Genomic DNA, 21268 nt, shown 5'->3' with positions numbered 1-21268 from the left:
CTTTGTATAGGACACCCCCGCTCGCACGTCTCCACATGAATGGTCAAGATTAGACCATCGGTAGTAGTTCACAAACTTGTATACCTCTACAAAGTGGGTCGTATCCATATTGTCACTAGGATAAGGTATCCCTCATTTATCCTTATACTACATACCTTTTAGGTTATTACTTCAGGCATGATCTACTTGTATATCTCATATACATGCTTAAGTTTACATACAATAACCATGGATCTTTGTTTATTGGATGAGTAAATGCCAATAAAATAACTCTTATTTTATTCATAATAATGTTACAAAGTTTACAAACTATGAGACTCGGGGAGAATTGGGACACCAATCCCAACGTAAGGATACGAAAAACAAAGGGATAGGCATTGAAAAGCTTGCAACCATGTGATGGGACTAGGTTGGTACCATGCGATGGTTAGGGCATTTAAGGTTAGTTGGCACATAGGAGGGTGATGCGATCAAGTAAGCATGCGGCCATGTAATTTGAAGGATGCGATGACAAGGGAAACAGTGCCTCAACATCCACGAGTACTTCAATTTCTTGACCGCATATTTTCATGGTCCCATGCTACCTCAACATCTGCAATAGCCTCTGTTCTTTCAAGAAGTGCCATAAGGAGCTCCTCCGCAATGCCCTCCTCAGTAAGAGCCCTCGCAGCAAAAGGGGGTGTACCACCTTCTCCTTCACATTGTTTAATTCTTTTTGCAGTCATTCCAATTATTTTTTTTATATATATAGCTATACCTTTATATAAATATAAAGTTGAAGTACAAAACAACAATGCAAGAATAGAATAAAGAGCCTGGTAGCAATCTCTTGCCTCCCAGGTTTTTACACTGTCTTTTCTACTTGTGTTGAAAAGATAATCTCGCTCTCGTGAGAGTCGGCCCGCTCTCGGCTTCTATGCCTCTGGGTTCTGTCTCGAGTTTCCCTGAGCGATCTTCCAGCGTCTCTACTCTTCCCTTGCTTCACCTTAAAGATACAAGAAAACTATAGACAAAGACGTGCTGAGCTAACTAAACCCCTTTTCTAAAGGATGCCTTTGGTATTTATAGAGCTTTGAGATGAAGGGTGACTTCTCTCGTATGATTGCACAGATGGAATGGCTTTAATTCCCTGGCTGATGTGCCGAATATTTGTCACGAAAAGCTAAATATACTTGTTATTGTTAGTGGCTGTCAACTTAATTCGGATTCGACTGTCATCAGCTTTCTATCCTATCGTGATTAATTATGCCTTTCACCCAAATATGCCGACCAAGTTGTGTCGACCAAGTTGCGACAATCCTTCTTGAGAAAATGTTTGCGAACACAATCACCAAAAAGCCTTGCGGTAATGCTACGCTCGACCAATGATTTCCTGTGATCATTATTTTCGCTTTGCGTCAATGCATATTCAGCATAAAAATATAAAAAACCACTTTTTCTATGCAATGAACGCATATGATCGCAATGTAATAAACTTAATGCATTTTGGACACAATCTAACACATTTTATCAACGCAAGCCATCATTGTTTAAGAACTTAGCACTATGATAATGTGCATTTCTACCTATTATCAAGCGCCTTTCCTTTCTTTCCGAACATTTTACAAACCTCCTCCTTGCGCCCGACTCAACCCTGCATCCCCAGCAGCTTCCATCAGCCATCCATCTCCACCTCACTTTTCCCCGCAAACATCGTCCCATGTTGATGACGCACATGGTTTGGGAGCAGGCCCTTTCGCTCAGCACCAAACAGATGCAGGTCAGACATCAACGGTGCCACCTCCCACCGTATCCCTAGATGCTGCCCTCAAAGACATGTGAGGCTTCTTGTCACTAGAACAATCTTTCTTCCGCCATACATTGATGGAGTTGCGAGAGAGAAACATAGAGCTGCGTCAGGTGATGATCAACATTCAACGCAACATCTTTACCCTTCGCCTGAATCGAAGATATATGGCCGAACGCAACCACATGTACTTTAATTTCTTGATCACATATTTGCATGGTCCCGTGCTACCTCAACATCTGTAGCAGCCTCTATTCTTTCAAGAAGAGCCGCAAGGAGCTCCTTTGCAATGCCCTCCTTACCAAGAGCCCCTGCTGCAAAGTTAAATTTGGGGGTGTACTACCTTCTCGTTCATATTTTTTAATTCTTTTTACGGTCATTCCATTTTTTTTTTACATATAGCTATACCTTTGTTAGTTATTAATATGTGATGTACACTCTTTTAATTTAATAAAAAATGTTCTTACAAAAAGAAAAGAAAAAAAATAAATAATTCAACAACCTAACCCAACCTTATTTTGGATTGGTTTGGGTTGGAGACCCTATTCGAGTCATTCAAGTAGCGTATCCAATCAATCCAATTTTTAGAGTTGGTCCTCCAAAAAAATCTCTCCCACCCAACCCATGTACCAAATCGGTTTCAAAATTTTAAATTGCTGATATGGTTAAATTAAGCATTTGTTTGGAAATGATTTGGTTCTTAGTTTTCTAACTTTATGTCTGGTTTTTTTCTTCTTCTAAATTTTCAATTATGATTATCACTTTTAAAAACTACTTGAAATATGAGTTAAATTCTAAAAAAACAAAAACTATTTTTTGAAAACTATTTTTTTTCTAAATTTTCAAAATTTGACTTGAATTTTGAAAATATTAATAAAAAATGGATAACAAAGCTTAGAAACTTATAATTGTAAGTTGTGTTTACTAGCTTAATTTTAAAAATTTAAATATTTATCAAATGATATCTAATCGATTCTGACAAAAAGAAAAGTAGAGAGATGATGAAAGAGAGTTTGGAAAAACTAACGAAAATAAATAAATAAATAATTTTTTTTTGATTAAGGTCAAATAAGAGAGAAATGGAAAAAGAAAAAGTATCTATAAAAAAAATCGCATAGAATAAGGAATGAGAATAAAATTGATCACAAGTTTGTGAGAAAACAAAAGTAGGAATAGGATTTTGAAATTTGGGATGAACGTCCCTACGTTTTATTCTCATTCTCAAATTCTGATTTTGGTAAAAAATTGTCCATAGAAATAAAGTGAGTCCCAATTTTGTATTTTCATTCTTTGATATCGATTCCTTATTAATAAACATGACCTAAAAGAATCCACATATGAGTATACTTTGTCTTACAAGTGATTTGATAAACATTATTTATGGTAGTATTGCCATCATTAAAAAGAAAAAGGAAATTTTAATTATAACTTTAAAAAAATCTAATATTTACATATAATTTCAATTTTGTATCTAAAAAGTTTTTATTTTATTTATTGAATTTTAAAAGATGTGTGAAAGATAATTAAACTTTAAAAGCGTCTTATTAGTTTCTTAACTAATTTTTATCTATAAGTTTTCTAATATATTTAAAAATAAAATAAATAAAGTATTATATTAAATTCGAAAGAGAAATTTATGTTGAATAAGGACTTATTAGATTCAAATTTAAAATATTAAAAGTCTAAAGATATTACTTATTTGACATTGTTAAAAGTTACTAAATACATACAAATTTAAAAGTCTTTAAACTAATTTTTTTTTAAAAAAAAAAAAAAAAAAAAAAAAAAAAGACGAGAAGTTTATTGTAAATTTGTATTGAAATATAAAGAAAATGTCAATTTGGTTACAAAAGTTTGGGCTGGTAACAATGACAATTGGCAATTGGGTTGGGCTCGTTGCATGTGTCTTACTCAAAATGTTAGGACTCGTGGCTTTGAATATTACATGGTCAAAAGATTAGTTCAAATATGTAGCAAAACCAAATTCTAAAATTACAAGATATTTTCTCGACAACTTATAAAAATGAAAAACGAATAAAAAATGACAAAAAATCCATTTAAATTGCCGAGAATATAAAATCCAACCTAATAAAACGTGTTAATTTAAAATAGCTGCATCCATCTATTGTGCAGTCCCTGCTACATCCAATTAAAAATTTTCTTTCTTATAAGTCTTGCTCCTTAAAATATTATATAGATTTTGTCATATATGTTTTATATTTCACATTGAGTCAATCTATGGTGTATGTATTGTGGTGGAATTGATCAAATAATATGGTTAAATGATATATACTGCACTCTCATATGATTATGAAATGAGTTTTAAAGACGTTTTTCGATTTAGGTATTCGGTTATATGATATTTACTATGATTTATATGCTTTATAGTTTCTATTGAGTCAACATGTGATTTATGTACTATGGTATAATTGATATATACTCACATACTATAGTGTTATACTCACATATTATAATGTTAAAGGAAAATGGTATAACTAATATATATTGTTTTATACTTTTGACCGGAACTACTATAATGACAAAAAACATCTTAATACGATGGTTCACAAAATATTTCATTATATAAAAATTCTTAGTATATATCTTGCGTATATTGAATAGAATCTTGTATACACCTAACAATACGATGTTTTAAGATATATTTAAAAATAATCATCTAACGAAACTTTCGTATTGGACAACCATCTATTTTGTTATATTTTAAATATACTTTCGAATAGATCTATGATATTGTGGTGTCAAAAAACATATTAATTTGATGTTTCACATCATATTTCATTATATAAAAATTCTTAATATATTACATATATATATATTAGAATATTTCATACACCTAACACAATATTTTTAAAATATATCTAAAAGAAATCATCAAACGAAACTTTTGAAAAGAACAATCATCTATTTTAGTATGCTTGATTTAGTATATTACAAATATACTTTCGAATGAAATTATAGTGCTAGAGAACATATTAATACAATGTTTTTAGCATTATTTAATTATATGAAAATATTTGTATATTGCATATATATGTTAGAATATTACAGGACCGGAAGGAAGAAAATATGAACTAGAGCAACCATTAAAGGACTTGAATAACGCCCTCCAAATTACAATGAAGGGGAAAATATGAAGAAATAAAACAATACAACGAATGTGAAAATCAATGAAAAGAAAAGAATGTCAAGGTTTAATGCAAATTGATTGAAAATTTCAACTAATTTAGAATCTACCATAAATTCATTTTACGAAAAAATAATCGAAAAATTAAATCATTCTAATTAAATATATTGGGTCATATTCTTTTTTTGCATTAAAAGTTAAGTTGGTAATTATTATCTAGAGAGTCACATTGTCTTTGTTTGATGTGTAAAGTTGAATTGAGTTGGTAATTATTGTATGTATTTGAATGCAGAGTTGAATTGAGTTGGGATACTATTTTTATAAATGGATTTTGCATTTTTTTTTTCTTGCTATTGTTGAGTTTAATTTTCAATTTTACACATATTTTTCTAACTTTTCTATGATAAAAACAAAAAAACTTCCCTTTCTTTTCCATTTTCAAAACACAACAAATTATCTACAAAGTATTCATATACAGAACACAAAATTTTGAATTCAATTTTTAAACACACAAATAGAAGTGATTATTCCATTAAAAAATCCAACTTAATCATTAATTACCGTAAAAAGTAAAAAGAACTGAAAGGATTAGTGCGAAACTATTGACATTACTTTAGATAGAAGGGATGACACTTAAATGTTAATCTTTAAAAAAAAAAAAAAAAAAACCAAAATCTTACAATTTAAATCACAAAACCAACTATTAGATAGTCTTTTTTTGACCAATTTGTGGAATATAGATTTACCTTTTTCTAAAACCGGTGAAATGATTTTAGAAATTTGAGGTCTATTTTTTCTACTATTATGTTACATCAATGTACAAATGAGCCATAATTTTAAATTCCACTATTTCATTAGAATTATGTAATATCTGAAAACATCAGGGATAGGTTGTTTAAAACATATCGTTGAACTTTTGTATAGTGAAACAACAATAGGACGCCGTATGTAATATTTTTTTAGATCTAAGAAAAAATGAAATAGAAGAAGAATAATTAGATCTAAAAGAACAGCTATTGAAAGAAAATCAAAAAAGAGAAAGGAGGAGTTGAGAAAGAAAAGGGAAAATAAAACCCATACGAGTCAGATAGAGAAATAAGAGAGAAAATGAGAAAGATGAACCATACGGCAAAAGAAGAGAGAAGATAAGAGAAAGTGAGTAAATGTGAAGAGAGCATGAGAAAGAGAAACGACAAAGTAATTGAGGGAGTTGGGAGAGTAATGAAAACGCATGGGAGAATGGGTGAGAGTGAGAGTGATAAAATGGTGGGTAATCAAACCCATTGTTTTATTTTTATTAGTGGTCATCGAAGTTGGGCACACGAAGGTGGTAGGCAGAGTATATTGTCGAAGTTGCTTGTGCGAAGGTAGTCGTTGGAATTAGTCGCTAGAGTTTTCGTCGGAGGTGGTTGGTGGAGCCCAGAGTTCTTCATCGAAGTTGGTCGTGTGAATGCGAAAGTCAGAGTTTTTTCTTACTAAGGTGGTTGTCAGAATTGTTTGCCGGAGTGTCATCAGAGGTGGTTGCCGGAGTTCGGAGTTGGTTCTCGAAGTTGGCCACCTGAAGGTGGTCATTGGAGTATGTCGTCGAAGTGTGGTAGCAGTTTTTCACTTAGCCTAATCCTAAGTCCAACTAAAGTGTCCAAACCCAAACCAAAGAGAATTTTAGGAATTTCATTTTTTTTTTTAAAAAAAAAAAGTCTCCATGGAGAAACAAAAGGGTGAAGGCAGGGATGGGGTGGGGATGGGGTAAATTCCCCCATTAGGAACGGGGAACCCTGCCCTGCCCCACCTTGGCCCCGTTGCCAACCCTACTTATAATGTCCTTCTTTTGACATTTGTCTATGATCATGTGTAATTCTAGGGATATTAAGGTAGGTTGTGGTGCTCAAAGCTATATGCACCAGGTCGAGCACGATTCGATTATTTTTTTATTATGGTTCAATTGGTTGGTCCATAACTCAAGAATTTGACCTTTTCCTTTAGGGACACATTTTCTCATGTTGCGTCCCTAATTTCCCTTGGACTTGGGCTTGTCCATGGACTTTGGACCTTACATGGGACAATCCTCAACAAACCTAATTTGAAGATAAAAAATCAAATGTGGTCAAATAATTTAATCTTAACCCAACTCAAAAATCATCTTGAAATGTATTCATGTATAATGATAGCTAGATTTGATTTATCTGATTATCTAATTACCACTTTCTTATGGTAGGTTACGAGAAAGTTGTACAAATTGTGCTTAAAACATTTCTATAATTAGTAATTAGGCAAACTATATATCTATTTGTGCATATAATTTATGGTTAGATCATTTAAATGTGTAGGGTGTACAATCCCAGGACAATATCTTTGTTGATATGTAACTCTCTGACTTTGGATAAAAAAAAAAAAAAAACAAACAAATAAAGTCATGAGAACTTATTTGCACAAAGTAGATAAAATATCATATCATTGTAGAAATATGGAGAGGTCCAATTTTTTTTCTTAATAATTGTATTAAAGTTGTGCCCAAATCTTAGGTATCAAGCAAATGTAATGTTGTGAACCTCAATGACGTAGACAATTTGAGATAGGTTGAGCTCAATAAAAATGGTGGCTTGTACTCTAGAAAAGAAAAGTTAACTTGGGATAAAAGTGAAAAAATAAATTAGATTATTTGGGAGGAGACTCTCTAGGTACTCAATTCAAATCAAACGAGAGGATTGTTGAGAGTGCATGGATGAATAAAATACATCAATGTTTTACATTGACTAGATAAGAGAAAGAACGTAGAATCGTTTTTAAGTAGAAAAAAAAACAGTGAAAATTTATATCCAAAGTATAGATGACACCACATTTTATTCATCGATTCGGGATCCCTACCAAAGTGTACCTCCCTTGGCAAGTATAAATCATATAAACTGAAGTTCTGGTCCATGTGAATGAATGGGAAAATGGTGGGAAGGGCATTTATGAAAACTTCAACATGAAGTGATAAAGAAAATAAAAGCATTGATGAAAAAAAATGGTGGAGTTAGCATATATTGCCAAGCATTTTGTCCCATGCTTTTTCTTAGAATGGTCACTTTTATATTATAATTAGAGCATGCTTTGATTCATTCAAGTTCATGTGAGCCACCACTCAAAAACAATGAAACTCCTCCAATTGGGTGTATTGTTGCACTTTCCAATACTTTGAAACCCACTTTGGAACTTGAAAACTTGTTCCATTTCCTTCCCATGAAAGGAATGGGCAATTTGAGTTGGGACCCTTTGGTCCATTTTTTGGTGTCTTCCAATGTCAAACACAAACAAATGGCTTGAACTGTTGTCCACTTGAAAATAGGATTCCAGACAACTTATGGCTTCATTAACCTAATTATTATTCCCTTGTCTCTCTACCTATCTTCCATTCTGCCAAATTCACTTACCTATAACCCTCTACCTACCTAAGTCTTTTGAGGTTTTTTTGGGCTCTTAATGACTAGCTCGTTTGCCTCTAGTTTATCTTATCGGAGGATCTTCATGTATCTTATCTTTTCTTCATTAATGAAGTTTTAGTTTAAAATAAATTCAAAAATGTCTTAGGGCTATTGTGTCAAACGATTATGTTCGTCAAATAATCAAATATACAATTTTCTCTTCAAGCAAGCAAGGTTAACTTATAAGCTCAGTTTCTATTCGTAGTTTTGTTTATTTCTCGTGTTATGTTCTTATTTCTTCTTTTTTGAATTAAGAATAACAATTCGACTATGGTAAATGTTTCTTGTTTATTGCCTTCATTTTTTATTATATAAATGACAAATTTTTTTTTTATCTTTTTAAGATTATTTTGAGGTAAGGATATTAATGCAACCATCGAAAGTTCATGAATATTAAAAAAAAGTAATGGTGATTTCTATTCATATAAGATGTATTTTTTAACTTTAAAGTTGGAGGGCATTATTAAAACTTACAAATGTTTAAGAGTATTTTCTAAAACAAAGTACCAACAATTTTCATTTAAAACCAATGATAAGGATAACATGTACTTTTTTTTAAGATTATGTTTGAAAGTTCAAGAGTATTTTTTGAAGTAAATACAAAATTTAGGTAAATATTTTCTATAATTTAATCTTTTTGGTTAAAACGATTTAATTAATTAGATTTTTTTTAGTAAAAGAAAATGAAACGTTCAAATTTTAAAAATTAAAAATAAAAACAAAACTTATGACAAACATCCCTATCTTAGTCATATTTTCCCGTTTCTTTCTCCTATATTTGGGTTTTAATCTTAGACGTGCCAACTTAAATATAATATAATAGTTGAGATATATGTTGTTGACTAAGAGGTTCGATGTTCGAATCTCTCACTCCTACTTGTTGACTAAGAGGTTAGACGTGCCAACTTAGATTTTCCATTTTAGTTCATTTTGGTCTTTAAACTCCTAAAATGACCATTTTGATTATGCACTTACAACACTTTGGTTCATTTTAGTTTATATACTTTTGAAACATCCACTTTGATCTTTATACTTTTAAAAAGTGTATCTTTTGGTTATTTCATACTTTCAAATTTATTTCTTTCTCTAGATCAAAACTTTAGCAAGACACTATTCACTAAATCTCAAAAAATTAGAAATAAATTGTCTTAAAAAGTTTAATTGTGTATAAAATTTATTTTAGTAATTGGCAAATTGGATAATAATTGTCACCTTTTATAAGGTAGGGACCAAATGAATATTAACCAATTGATATTATTGAAGTTATAGAAGTTATTGTAACTATTATTATTTTTACTATAATGGGTAGAATAGGAGAATTAAATTTCTAACTTTGAAATTAATAATACAAGTACTATATTAGTTGAGTTATAATAAGTATGACAAGTGATCGTAACTATTAATTAATTTGAGTACGAATATCAAATATTTAACAACCAAATTTAATTTTTAGTTCTAAGAAGTCTTCCAAATAATTAAGACTTCGCAGAGGAAAAATGAAAAAGGTCAATTGTTCACACGAAAACCCTTATGGTTGTACTAAAAAAACTTATGGTTAACTTTTGCACACGTTAGTTATCAATAGCTCCTCAAGATTTTGTTTTTCTATTAGCATAAGAAAAGTTAAACCAAGGATTCTAACATTATTGATTAATGTTTATACACATGTTTTATCTTTTACTTTTTTTCATTTTAAGAAAAATATTATTATGTTGATTTTGAATTTAGTTTCTATTTGGTTAATATATTTCAAAATATTATACTTTTAGTCAAAAGTTTTGAGTTTCGTTTTAATTTAGTTTATAATTTAAAATATTACCATTTTACTTTTGAGATTTAAGTTTTATTTCAATATGCCCCTAGATTTCAAGATTTAGAATTTTAGATTAAAAAATGTTACAATTTTAGTTTTGAGATTTGAGTTATGTTTCTATTTGATTTGTAGATTTCAAAATTTACACTTTTAACTTCAATTTTTTACTCAATATTATTTTTTCAACTATAGTGTTAAGGTCCATTTACTAATTTAAAAAAATTTAAAGAATTATAATTAATTAAGTTTCATTATGTTTCATCACTATTAAAATTAAATTTAAAATTTCATTTAATAATTATTTTAAATTAATTAATAAACACTAACGGCAAAGATTAAAACTGTTTATTTAGTGAAAAAAAAAAGGTGAGGTTACATGTGTAAATCATTACCAAATTGAAACAAAACTAAAATTTCAAGAGAAATTATAACATTTTGAAATGTGTATAGAACAAAATTGAAATCAAACTCAAAATTAAATGCTAAATGTATAACATTTTGAAACTTAGGGACAAAATGAAAATTAAATCCAAAATTTAGGAACAATTTTTTCTATCTTTTTTAGCAGATTAAATATGTGGAAGAATATTTCTTTGACTTCAAAAAAGAAAGATAGTAAATGGCCATTAATGTTGAGTTACAATGAATTTGAATTCTATACACATGTTGATTCCATAGCAAAGAAGAGAGAATCAATGTCTTATTAATAAAATAATGATCAAATGAAGTTTAAGAATCCACAAAACAGCATAGTTAATGAATCAATAGGAGATCAAGTATGATTAATTAGACCCCATCATTAAGAGGATCATACATTCAGCAAAAAAGAAGAATTTGACTCCAAAGAAAACATCATAACACAACAATTAAACCAAAAGTTAATTTAATATAAATCATTCAAACATTAAAGAATCAAGACAAACATTTTTATATAATTTGTCAAAAGAGACACAAATCATGCGACAAAAACATATAAATTAGATGTTTAATGAACAAAATAACAAGGCGAAAAATTCTGTCTTTATATGGCAAGAGTCACATGAAATGGTGTTAAAAGAAAGCTTGTGACCAGATTTTCACTGTTCCCCTTGTGATTTCATTTCTTTTAAAACCCTCATATTTTCCCTCTTTTTTCATTACACCATGAGAAAATTTCATCCCTTCTTCTCTACTTTTCTGGTTTTCATCCTCTTCTTCTTGTTTCATCCTCTTCTTCTTCTAGTTCTTGTTGATTCATACGGTCTCTTCTCTCTCAAATCTCTGATTTTTCTGCCATTTTCTTGTGTGTTTCTTAAAGTTTCTTCTTATTCTTTTTGTGGGGTTGTTTTGTTTTTTTGCAGATGGGCCTTTATACGATTACACAGCTCACACTGAGGTAATATTTCACTACAAATTCTTATATGGTTCTTAAAGTTTGAAACTTTTTTTGTTTTGTTAATGAAATGGAGCTTTTTTTTTTTCCAAATGGGTTTTTTTTTAAAAAAAATAGTGTGAATTAAGTCCAGAAAAACCACTCTACAATGGAGGAATCCTCAAAAATCAAGCTTTAAGTATTGAAACCATTGAAGGCTCTTCAAATGCTGCTTATTCACCTGCATTTCTCTTGCACAATCTCACAGCCAAAACCTATTATTCCTTTTCAAGTAAGTGTCTTCTTCTTCTTCTTCTTCTTCTTCTTCTTCTTCTTTTGGGCCTTAAAATAAAGAAATTCAGCTAAACTCAGAGCCCAAATTTGTTGTTGTGTTGGGCTTGGTGATAGGTTGGGTGAAAGTTGGAGGAGCAGTTTCAACTGTTGTAAGGGCAAGCCTTAGGATTGAGAATGATACTTACAATTGTATAGGGACTGTTTTGGCAAAGCATGGTTGTTGGTCTTTTCTCAAAGGTGGATTCTTTCTGAACTTGCCTTCAAATTTCTCTATTCTATTCTTTCAGGTATGAGGAGAACAAAGATTTTTAACGGTTAGAATACCTTGAAACCTAAGTTGTATTCGTGTTTATGCTATTTATGATTTCGGCTCAACGTTTAAAAGAGTGGGCTATATAAACTTTCTAACTCTACTCAAGCCTGTGAATCTGTAATTTGATTCTCTCTCTAATAATAAATTGCTATCTCTCTTTGTCCGTAGATGTAGTTAACACGCTGTTAATGAACTATATAAATCTCTATGTCAATTCTCTATTGTTTACATTTTTCTATTTATATTTGATTGTCAATTTCTTGATATGAACAAAAAGCATTTTCATTTTACTTCAATTGGGTCCTCATTGAATTCCCTTTTCTTTTACAGATTTTTGATGAGGGAGATGCCAATATAGCAATAGATAGTGCTTCTTTACAGCCGTTTACAGAAGAAGAGTGGAGAGTAAATCAACAACTCACAATCAATACTGTAAGTTGGACATTATTCAGATAATCAATCCTCTGTTTGGTTGCTAAGTAAATGGCTCTGAATCTATGATGTTATTTCTTGTTTTGATATTTGAATAATAATAGTTGAAATACCTTGAATCTATTAGTTGATGCTTTTAATGACCAATCACGGGGTTTCACTGTATACACATTTATGTTATTTACGATTTTGGGCCTAGGATTTAGAGTGTGTTGCAAACTATATTATATGATATTACTATCTGTTAATTAAATTGCACTCTCTGCACGTAGATGTAGCTAACAGTGTCTTTGAATTGATCTTTATGGTTTACGCTTTCTCGCTTTCTTTATTTATCGATTTCATAACGCTAATCCAAAACAAAACAGGTGAGGAAACGAGCTGTCACAGTTCATGTTTCTGATAAACAAGGAGGGAGGTTGGAAGGAGCAGTCATTAATGTAAAACAAATCTCTAAAGACTTCCCATTTGGATCCGCAATTGCAAAAACCATCCTAGGGAACTTACCTTATCAAGTAATTTAGCTTAAACAATCTGACAAAAGTGTTTGTTTCTTACCTGTTTCTCAAATCAATCTCTCATTTATGTTTCAAAAACCCCATTTCCAGGATTGGTTTGTGAAGAGATTCAATGCAGCTGTTTTTGAAAATGAACTAAAATGGTATGCCACAGAGCCAGAACCAGGGGCTCTTAACTACACAACAGCTGATAAAATGTTGGAATTCGTTCGAGCAAATCAGATAACTGCTAGAGGCCACAACATATTCTGGGAGGATCCAAAGTACACACCGCCGTGGGTTCGAAACCTGACTGGGGCAGGGCTGAAATCGGCAGTCGATTCTCGGATAAAGGGGCTGTTAAGTAGATACAAAGATGAGTTCATACACTGGGATGTGAGCAATGAAATGCTGCATTTTGATTTCTATGAGAAAAGCCTTGGTGCTAATGCAACTTTGCATTTCTATAAGACAGCACATGAGATTGATCCATTGGCTACATTGTTTATGAATGAATTCAATGTGGTGGAGACTTGCATTGATGTGAAATCTACTGTTGACAGTTATATTGATAGGCTTAAAGAACTTAAAAGAAATGGAGTTTCAATGGATGGGATTGGTTTGGAAGGTCATTTCACCATCCCAAACCCACCTCTAATGAGAGCCATCTTAGACAAATTGGCCACTCTCAAACTTCCAGTTTGGCTCACAGAAGTTGATATCAGCAATACTTTGGATCATGAAACACAGGTATTATGATCTACCAGTTCTATTGCAACAAAATTCATTCATTAGTAGAAATGTTTATAGGTAGTGACATGATTTTACATTCAATTTTCAACCTTTTTAACTTTGTTATATACCCTTTTGAAGGTTGTGTTTGTTAGTCTCTAGACTTTCGATTTTGTGTTTGATAAGTTTATGTCGTTAGACCAATTTGTTTAACATTTACATTGCATACAAGCTATGCCTAAATTTTCCTCACCCACATAATCCTTTAAGAATGCATGGTTAGTATTTCATCAAGTATAAAATGAGTTGTCGAGAATGATCTTCTAGACACTATAAAAAATTTAAAGATTCATTTAAAAAAAACTTTTTTATGTGCAGGGATTAGCTAGACAACTTTAAAAGTTAAAACTTTGTTTGATAACAATTTTGTATTTAGTTTTATGTTTTAAAAAATTACGTTTGTTTCTTTCCATTTTTTCGCCATGATTTTCTTATTTTTAAAGAAACATTCGAATATTAGTCAAATTCTAAAAACAAAAATATAATTTTAAAAACCACTTTTTACAGTTTTTAATACATAGTTTGGTTTTTGAAAAAATTGATAGGAAGTGAAAAGAAAAACAAAGAAACTTAGAGATGGAATTGATGTTATAAGCATAGTTTTCAAATAACTAAAAATTAAGGCATCATTTGGTAATGTTTATAAGCATAGTTTTCAAATAACTAAAAATTAAGACTTCCTTGGGTAATCATTTGACTTTTTATTTTTTAATTTTGAAAAATTAAGCATATAAACACATTTTTACCTCAAACTATTGTTTTGTTCTCTACTATTTACTAATATTTTCAAAAACCAAGTCAAGTTTTGTAAACTAAAAAAAATAGTTTTAACTTGTTTTTATTTTTAGAATTTGGCTAAGATTCAACTCTTCAAGATGTAAATCATACTAAAAAATTGAGAAGAATAAATATAATTTTTAAAAATAAAAAATAAAAAAACCAAATAGTAACCAAATCAAGCCTTGAATAATCTAAAACGGTCATCCTATTATCTTTTCTTTTCTTTCCTCTCTTTCCATTTGACATGGAATTCTCTTTGTAGGCTTCTTATTTGGAGGCTGTGCTGAAGGAAGGTTTCTCCCACCCTGCCGTCGGTGGGATTATGCTGTGGACGGCGCTGCATCCGAATGGCTGCTACCAAATGTGCTTGACGGACACCAACTTTCAGAACCTCCCGACTGGGGACGTCGTTGACAAGCTCTTGAAAGAATGGCGAACCGAAGATATCGAAGCTCGAACGGATGACCATGGTTCTTTTAGCTTTTATGGCTTTTTGGGTGAATATGAAGTAAGCGTCATGTATGAAAACAGAACTGCTACTTCAACTTTCCCTGTCTCAGTTGGTGATGAAACTAAACACTTCAGCATTCAGTTGTAGAACTGTTGCAATTTGAAGTTGAATAGTAAAGGATTACTGTTTTTACAGAAAATATGTAGATAACTGTCTAAGTTGAGTGTTCAAAGGAGTTTCATTTAGAGCCAAACAAGTTGTTCTGTAATCAAAAATCAAGGAAATCGAAAAACCTAAATATTTGAGAAATCGATACAAATATTTAAGTAGTTCAATAACAATGTATTAACTACATTCCAAAGTTAAGAGAGATAATAGGGAAAATATGAAATTTTAAATCACAGAAGTGTTTCCAATGTTAAAATGTTTATATTTAACGTATTTCTCTAAACTCTGTATTAAAAAGCGTAAATAATATAAATACAAATACAATTAGATCTCATGCATAGTCATTCGAAGCGTCTGATTATAGATCCAAGACATTCCAATACAAATAAAATAAATTAACAAGTAGATAATATTCCCTTATCCTACCACTTTACACTGCAGATTCGATCCCCAATTTCAGTGATCTGTCTTTCTCCACTGCCAGTTTATTCATTCAACTTAACAAGTTTTCAAATTCCACTAAAACCAAAATGAACTAAGGGGCTTTGAAAAGTTGCATTTTTTTCCATTTTTTTTCTTAGCTAAGATGACAGACAAAAAAGGCCAAAGTTGTGACCTGTTACTTGCATTACAGGCCAAGAGATCCTTCTCTAATATAAACAAATCAGCCATGCTTGTCAACTTGTTCACACCACAAGCAATGAGCTGATTCAGAAACATTTGAAAAGGAAATAATATAATGAGAAATAAAAAAAGAGCATTGAACTGAAACACTTCCAGACAAAATAGAAAATGAATCATTCAAGATGGCATTTTACAATCTGGGGGAAGAGCCTTTCCTTCTTTCCTACCAACTGCAAATCCCTTGCTCAATTTCACATAACAAAGCTGAATCCATAAGTTGAGAAGAAATTAGAGAGAGGGCTACAAGAAAAGAGAAGTCAAAACGACTATAAATGTTACTATAAACAGTATAGTGGATAGAGGAGAGACTGTTTTGGCCGAGTCTCCCATAGCCAAACCGGCCAACCATGACCCATCTGCTAGCATAGCTTCCCCAGATCCCGACCCCAACTCCGATCCCGAACTTGCACCTGTCCCTAACATATCAGTTCCAGAAGCTCCTGAATACCCCATCCCATACTCCGATCCCGACTCTGACCCTATACCGGATTCGGATCCATAGCCTTGAGATGTTGTATCTGGTGTTGTTGGAGTAGGAAAACTTGATGATTTTTGGCTGCACCAAGTTGGAATGACCCCACATGTTAATATAATTTTAGTGCCATGTTCTTTGTTGAAAGCAGAAGTTATTATATTCAAATGCACAAATATTCCATAGTGATCACTTAAAAGAGAATCTTTGGCAGTATGGCATTGGCATTAATATAAAACCAACCCCATTATCAGTTAAATAAACACATTAGAATCAGGCTTTACCAGATCGTCAGAACCCCAGATGCCAAAGCAAATTCCTTCAATCATTTCGATCTAAACTAAATCATAGTAAACTAAACCAATCACTGCAACATCAGTAATCTCATATCATGACAGTAAGATTTAAAAATCATTCCACAGAAAAAATAGGGGTCAATGGAAGAAACTTGAAACAGAATGGATTACCTTGGAGAAGAAGGGCAAAATGTAATGGTGTAATCGGCGCCGGAGCAAGTGAATGTACTCGTAGCATCGTCGTAAGCGTAGCTGTACGATTTAGGACAAGCAGCTTTGAACATTTCTGAGTACACCGACGGTTTACAAGAGTTGGGTGAACCATACGCGCCGCTGCAACAGTACTCAGCAGTCCCAAACGCTTCACACGCGCTCTTGCACGCGTCTCTTTCGCCAACCCTCAGCTCCGGCGGACATTGACGGTTCAGATCCGTTGAGCAACCCGTGGAAGCGCACTGACCGGACCCACCAGTTCCTTCAACGATCATGGGTAGATTATACCCATCAACGAGACTGACATCGTAAAAATCCATCCCACCAGTTCCGAGAGTGAACTCTGCAAGAGTGGCCGGCGGGGCAGCTCCGGCGCCATTGCATTCGACTTGGCCAGAGCCGCAGTCGCCGGTGAGGCAGGATCCAGAAGTGGATCCGTCGAAGTTACAGGAGGTTCGGCCCCAGAAACGGCCGGACCAGCCAGTGGGGGCAAGGAAAGAACGGGAAGTGTCTTTAGGGAGTTCGAAACCGGTGGTGCCGAGAGTGGGGTTGCCGGCATTGGCGAGAATGCCCGGCCAGACGGTGAAATCGCATCTGTTGACGAAGGTGAATGTGGCGGCTGTGGAAGTGGGGAGTAAGTGAAGGAATGCGAAAATGAGGGAGATGAAACGAGGGGCAGAGGAAGCCATGGAAATGGAGCAGAGGGTTTACTCTGTTTCTTCTTTTGTTGGGTTTGTTTGTGGAAATTTGGTGAAGGAAGGAAAATGGAGGAGGGTTTTTGGCGGGTGAGAATATGAGAGGAGATTCAGTGGAAGTAAAAGACAAAAAATGTCTGTAGAAACAGAGAGAGAGAGTGAGAGAGGAGAATGAAAAAAGGAAGAAGAAAATGAGGAAGAAGAAGAAGGGTAATGATCTTGAAGGAGGACTTGGGCCTTCATCTTTTTTCTTTTTCTTTTTTTTTTTGTTCTTTCCATTATTGATGTTTCATCCTCTTTTCCACCTCTACTTTAGGGTTTTTTTAGTTTAACTTTTTATTAACACGATTGAAGAGGATTTAAACATCTGACTTCAGTAGTTAATAATTTAGTCGATACTATTTGAGGGTGATTTCGAATAAAATCTTATTTGTCAAACAAACTTAAATTCTTAACCAAATTCAAATTTTTTTTTTCTTTTTCAATAATATGTGAAGGGTGATCAAACATCTGATATCGAGGTTGATAATACATTTTTTATGCTAGTTGAGTTGTACTCTCTTTGATAACAAAAATATTTTTTTTTTCAAAATCTTGACTTGGTTTCTTAAGACATTGGTAGAAAGTAGATAATAAAACATAGGAATACACTTTAAAAAATGCGAAAACTATCATTGAAAAATTAGGATGAAACTACCATAAATTTAAAAAACTAAAAATGAAATTGTTGAGAACAAGGCTGAAAATTGTCAATCTAACATAAATCTTAGAGACGATTTTAATAATTTAACATTTTCATTGTTTTTGTTGGATATATTTATAGTGAAAGAAAATGAAACAATTGAATATTGAAACATAAAATTGGATTTAATTGTATAGATTAAATTTATTGTTTAGAAACTTTCAAATTTGATTGAAACTTCCAATTAAAATGATGTTTCATGTACAAATTTAACATGTATGAAAATTAAATTTGTAGTTTTTTTAATTTGAATGAGTTATTTTTTTATTTTTATCAAGTAACAACTCTATTGAGTTAAAATTGACAATTGTTTTAATTTTTGTATTTATTTGATTTTATTTTGTATTTGGGAGAGTTACTAAATTGCTAGTCTATAAATAGCAACTTGGTTCTTCATTTGTAGCATCTTATTCCAAAGTGACTAATGTCTTTCTTTCTGTTGTTCTTAAGTTAAGTTGAGAGCAAATATACAAGAGATATGACAGATCTGAGTAGTTTGAGGTTGCAGTTCTACCGAAGTTAGTCGTTGTATCCTGCTAAGACAATTGTTATAGTCTGCTTGCAGCCCATGCAGAGCGAATAATTGTCTTCAGGACAACGCTTATCAAAAGCATGTCTCGACTACATTTTGGAGTCTCCAAAAGTTTTGAGGTTCTTTCAAATCTTTGGTTATTTTCATATCTAAGTCTCGTTACATCATTTGACTTAAGTTTGAGTTCGAATACTATACAATTGTTTCTAGTTGAGGTGTAATCAGTTTGCTAGTGTATTCAATTCATATATATTCAATTTTTCCAATTTTTACTATAACTTTAATGATTGTAGAAGGGTGAATATGCATTGGGTTAGGGTTTTTTTTTTTTTTTTTTTTTTTTTTAATAAAGTTGGTCAAGTTGACTATATGAAAGACTCAAATAAGTTTTCCAATCCAACCCTTAAAATTTAGGTGGTTGGGTAAGATTGTCGGGTTAATATTATTTTTTCTTATAATTTAAAGTAATTAATTTTCTATACAATACATGATTAATAATTAAAATATCATAAAACTCAAATGTTAAATATTCTATGATAGGTCTGTTTGGATTGATTAGAAAAAGCTTCTTTCAAAAAATTCATTTCTATTTAAACTCATTTGATAAAAACATTTAAAAATATACTTTGAAAGTATTTCAAAAATTATTTTGAGTTGTTGTCAAATACTTCAGTGTTTTTTAAAATGACTTATTTTCAATATTAAACACTTGAAAAGTTCAATCAAACACACCCAATATGTATTATAAATTTTAAACAAAAACAAACAGTTTAGGTCCTGTTTGATAATCATTTGATTTTTTGTTTTTGTTTTTGAAAATGAAGCCTATTTCATCCACATTTCTTATAATAATTTGCATCTTTTTAAGAATAATGGTTAAATTTTTAGTCAAATTCCAAAAACAAAAACAATTTTTTGAAAGCTTTTTAATTCTCAAAATTTGGCTTGTTATTTAAACCATGGGTAAAATGTAGATAACAAAAAAAGAAATTTGGGAGTGGAATGAGTGTTTAAAAATAAAAACTAAAATCAAAATGATTAACAAACGGGGTCTTAACAATTTTAAAAGAAAAACATTAAAAAGAATTAAAACTTATAATGTGTTTGTATGGGTATGTGTGTGTATATATATATAATTCAATATGGCGCTCTTATTTTGGAAATATACTATGGGTTTATTTTAATATATTCTCCATCTCCAAGGGGTGGATAACAAAAATTCAACATCAGAATTACACAAAGAAAACACTATTTGATTAAACAAAATTTTTATATTATTTCTTCATTTTTGTAAACTTTTTAAAAAGTATTTGAAGATCTAAACAGAGCTTCACTTTTAAACCTTCACTAGAATTTTTATTTATTTATTTTTTAGTGAATAGATTACATGATATAAGTGAAATTGGTTTCTTATAAAGAAAAGAGAAAAGAAGAAACAATTATGAATAGTTCTAGGCTTTCTCTAACAAAAAGGGAAAAAATGAAGGTAAATTTCTTTTTCTTTTCTTTTTTTTTTTTTTTTTATTAATTTAGGATTTGTTGATAGGTAATCTGGAAAGAAAATTTGAAAGCAATAAACTGAATAAAAACATAATTGTTTTTAATGTTTTCCAATATGTATTTAATAATAGATTAAATTGTATATAAATTTAAACAATGGTTGAAAATGTGTTTTAAAATATATTCATAAACTATAAAAGTAGTTCTTTTCTTTATTTAAAAACCATCCTAAATATTAAATTAAGTTGTTTATATTCAACCTAATTTATGAATTTAATGTTAAATTAATTTTAAAATATAATTAAGTTTATAATATGAATACTATTTTTATTATTATTATATATATGTACGTACATACATATATATATTCACCAAACTCAATAAATCAATAAATAAATCTACATTACCTACCAATGTACAAACTATTGCTGTGAAAATATTTGAGATAATGATCACACTATAGATATAAGTGAAGGAACTCTATTTACAGAGAACCTTTGAGCGGAAGTGAATCGTCCAAATCTCATTGTGATTGAACGCATACATTTACAGTCATACAAGAACAGATTATGCATAAATCTTAAATTACAACATGCTTTGAAATAAAAGCAAAGGATCAAGAGACTATACCTTTGAAGAATCATTCTTCAAGTAATCCCTCGAACGAACTCGTTCACGAACGCGTCGAACAACTCGAACACTCCTCGAACGAGCAGCAAGTAAAAACTCAATCCTCAAACCAACCGGGACACTACCACTTAGTAACCTTGGTATTCTCGTTGTGAGAATCCAGGAGTGGGGGCTCTGGCTAATTTTGGTTAGAGGGGAAGTTTAGAGTTTGAAGGAGG

General features: G+C 31.4%; 2 protein-coding genes across 2 annotated transcripts; one reads left to right on the top strand and one right to left on the bottom strand.

Annotated features, from left to right (window-relative positions):
- Positions 1-11230: 11230 nt before the first annotated feature.
- Positions 11231-15427, top strand: LOC120088450 (endo-1,4-beta-xylanase 5). Its single transcript, XM_039045760.2, has 8 exons — positions 11231-11448; positions 11549-11583; positions 11698-11851; positions 11968-12140; positions 12497-12598; positions 12967-13113; positions 13207-13845; positions 14930-15427. The coding sequence occupies exons 1-8, from the start codon at positions 11352-11354 to the stop codon at positions 15263-15265; spliced, it is 1683 nt and encodes a 560-aa protein (XP_038901688.1). The 5' UTR covers positions 11231-11351; the 3' UTR covers positions 15266-15427.
- A 633-nt stretch (positions 15428-16060) lies between these two features.
- Positions 16061-17976, bottom strand: LOC150030361 (thaumatin-like protein 1). The gene is made up of 2 exons (XM_090309800.1): positions 16910-17976; positions 16061-16526 (listed from the first exon to the last, which is right to left on the bottom strand). The coding sequence occupies exons 1-2, from the start codon at positions 17638-17640 to the stop codon at positions 16211-16213; spliced, it is 1047 nt and encodes a 348-aa protein (XP_090165926.1). The 5' UTR covers positions 17641-17976; the 3' UTR covers positions 16061-16210.
- Positions 17977-21268: the final 3292 nt, after the last annotated feature.

The sequence above is a fragment of the Benincasa hispida genome, unplaced genomic scaffold (genome assembly GCF_027475165.1).
Source record: "Benincasa hispida cultivar pf3 unplaced genomic scaffold, pf3_genome.v1.1 HicScf271, whole genome shotgun sequence".
Taxonomy (NCBI): domain Eukaryota; kingdom Viridiplantae; phylum Streptophyta; class Magnoliopsida; order Cucurbitales; family Cucurbitaceae; genus Benincasa; species Benincasa hispida.
This window is presented reverse-complemented; position numbering and strand designations above follow the sequence as displayed.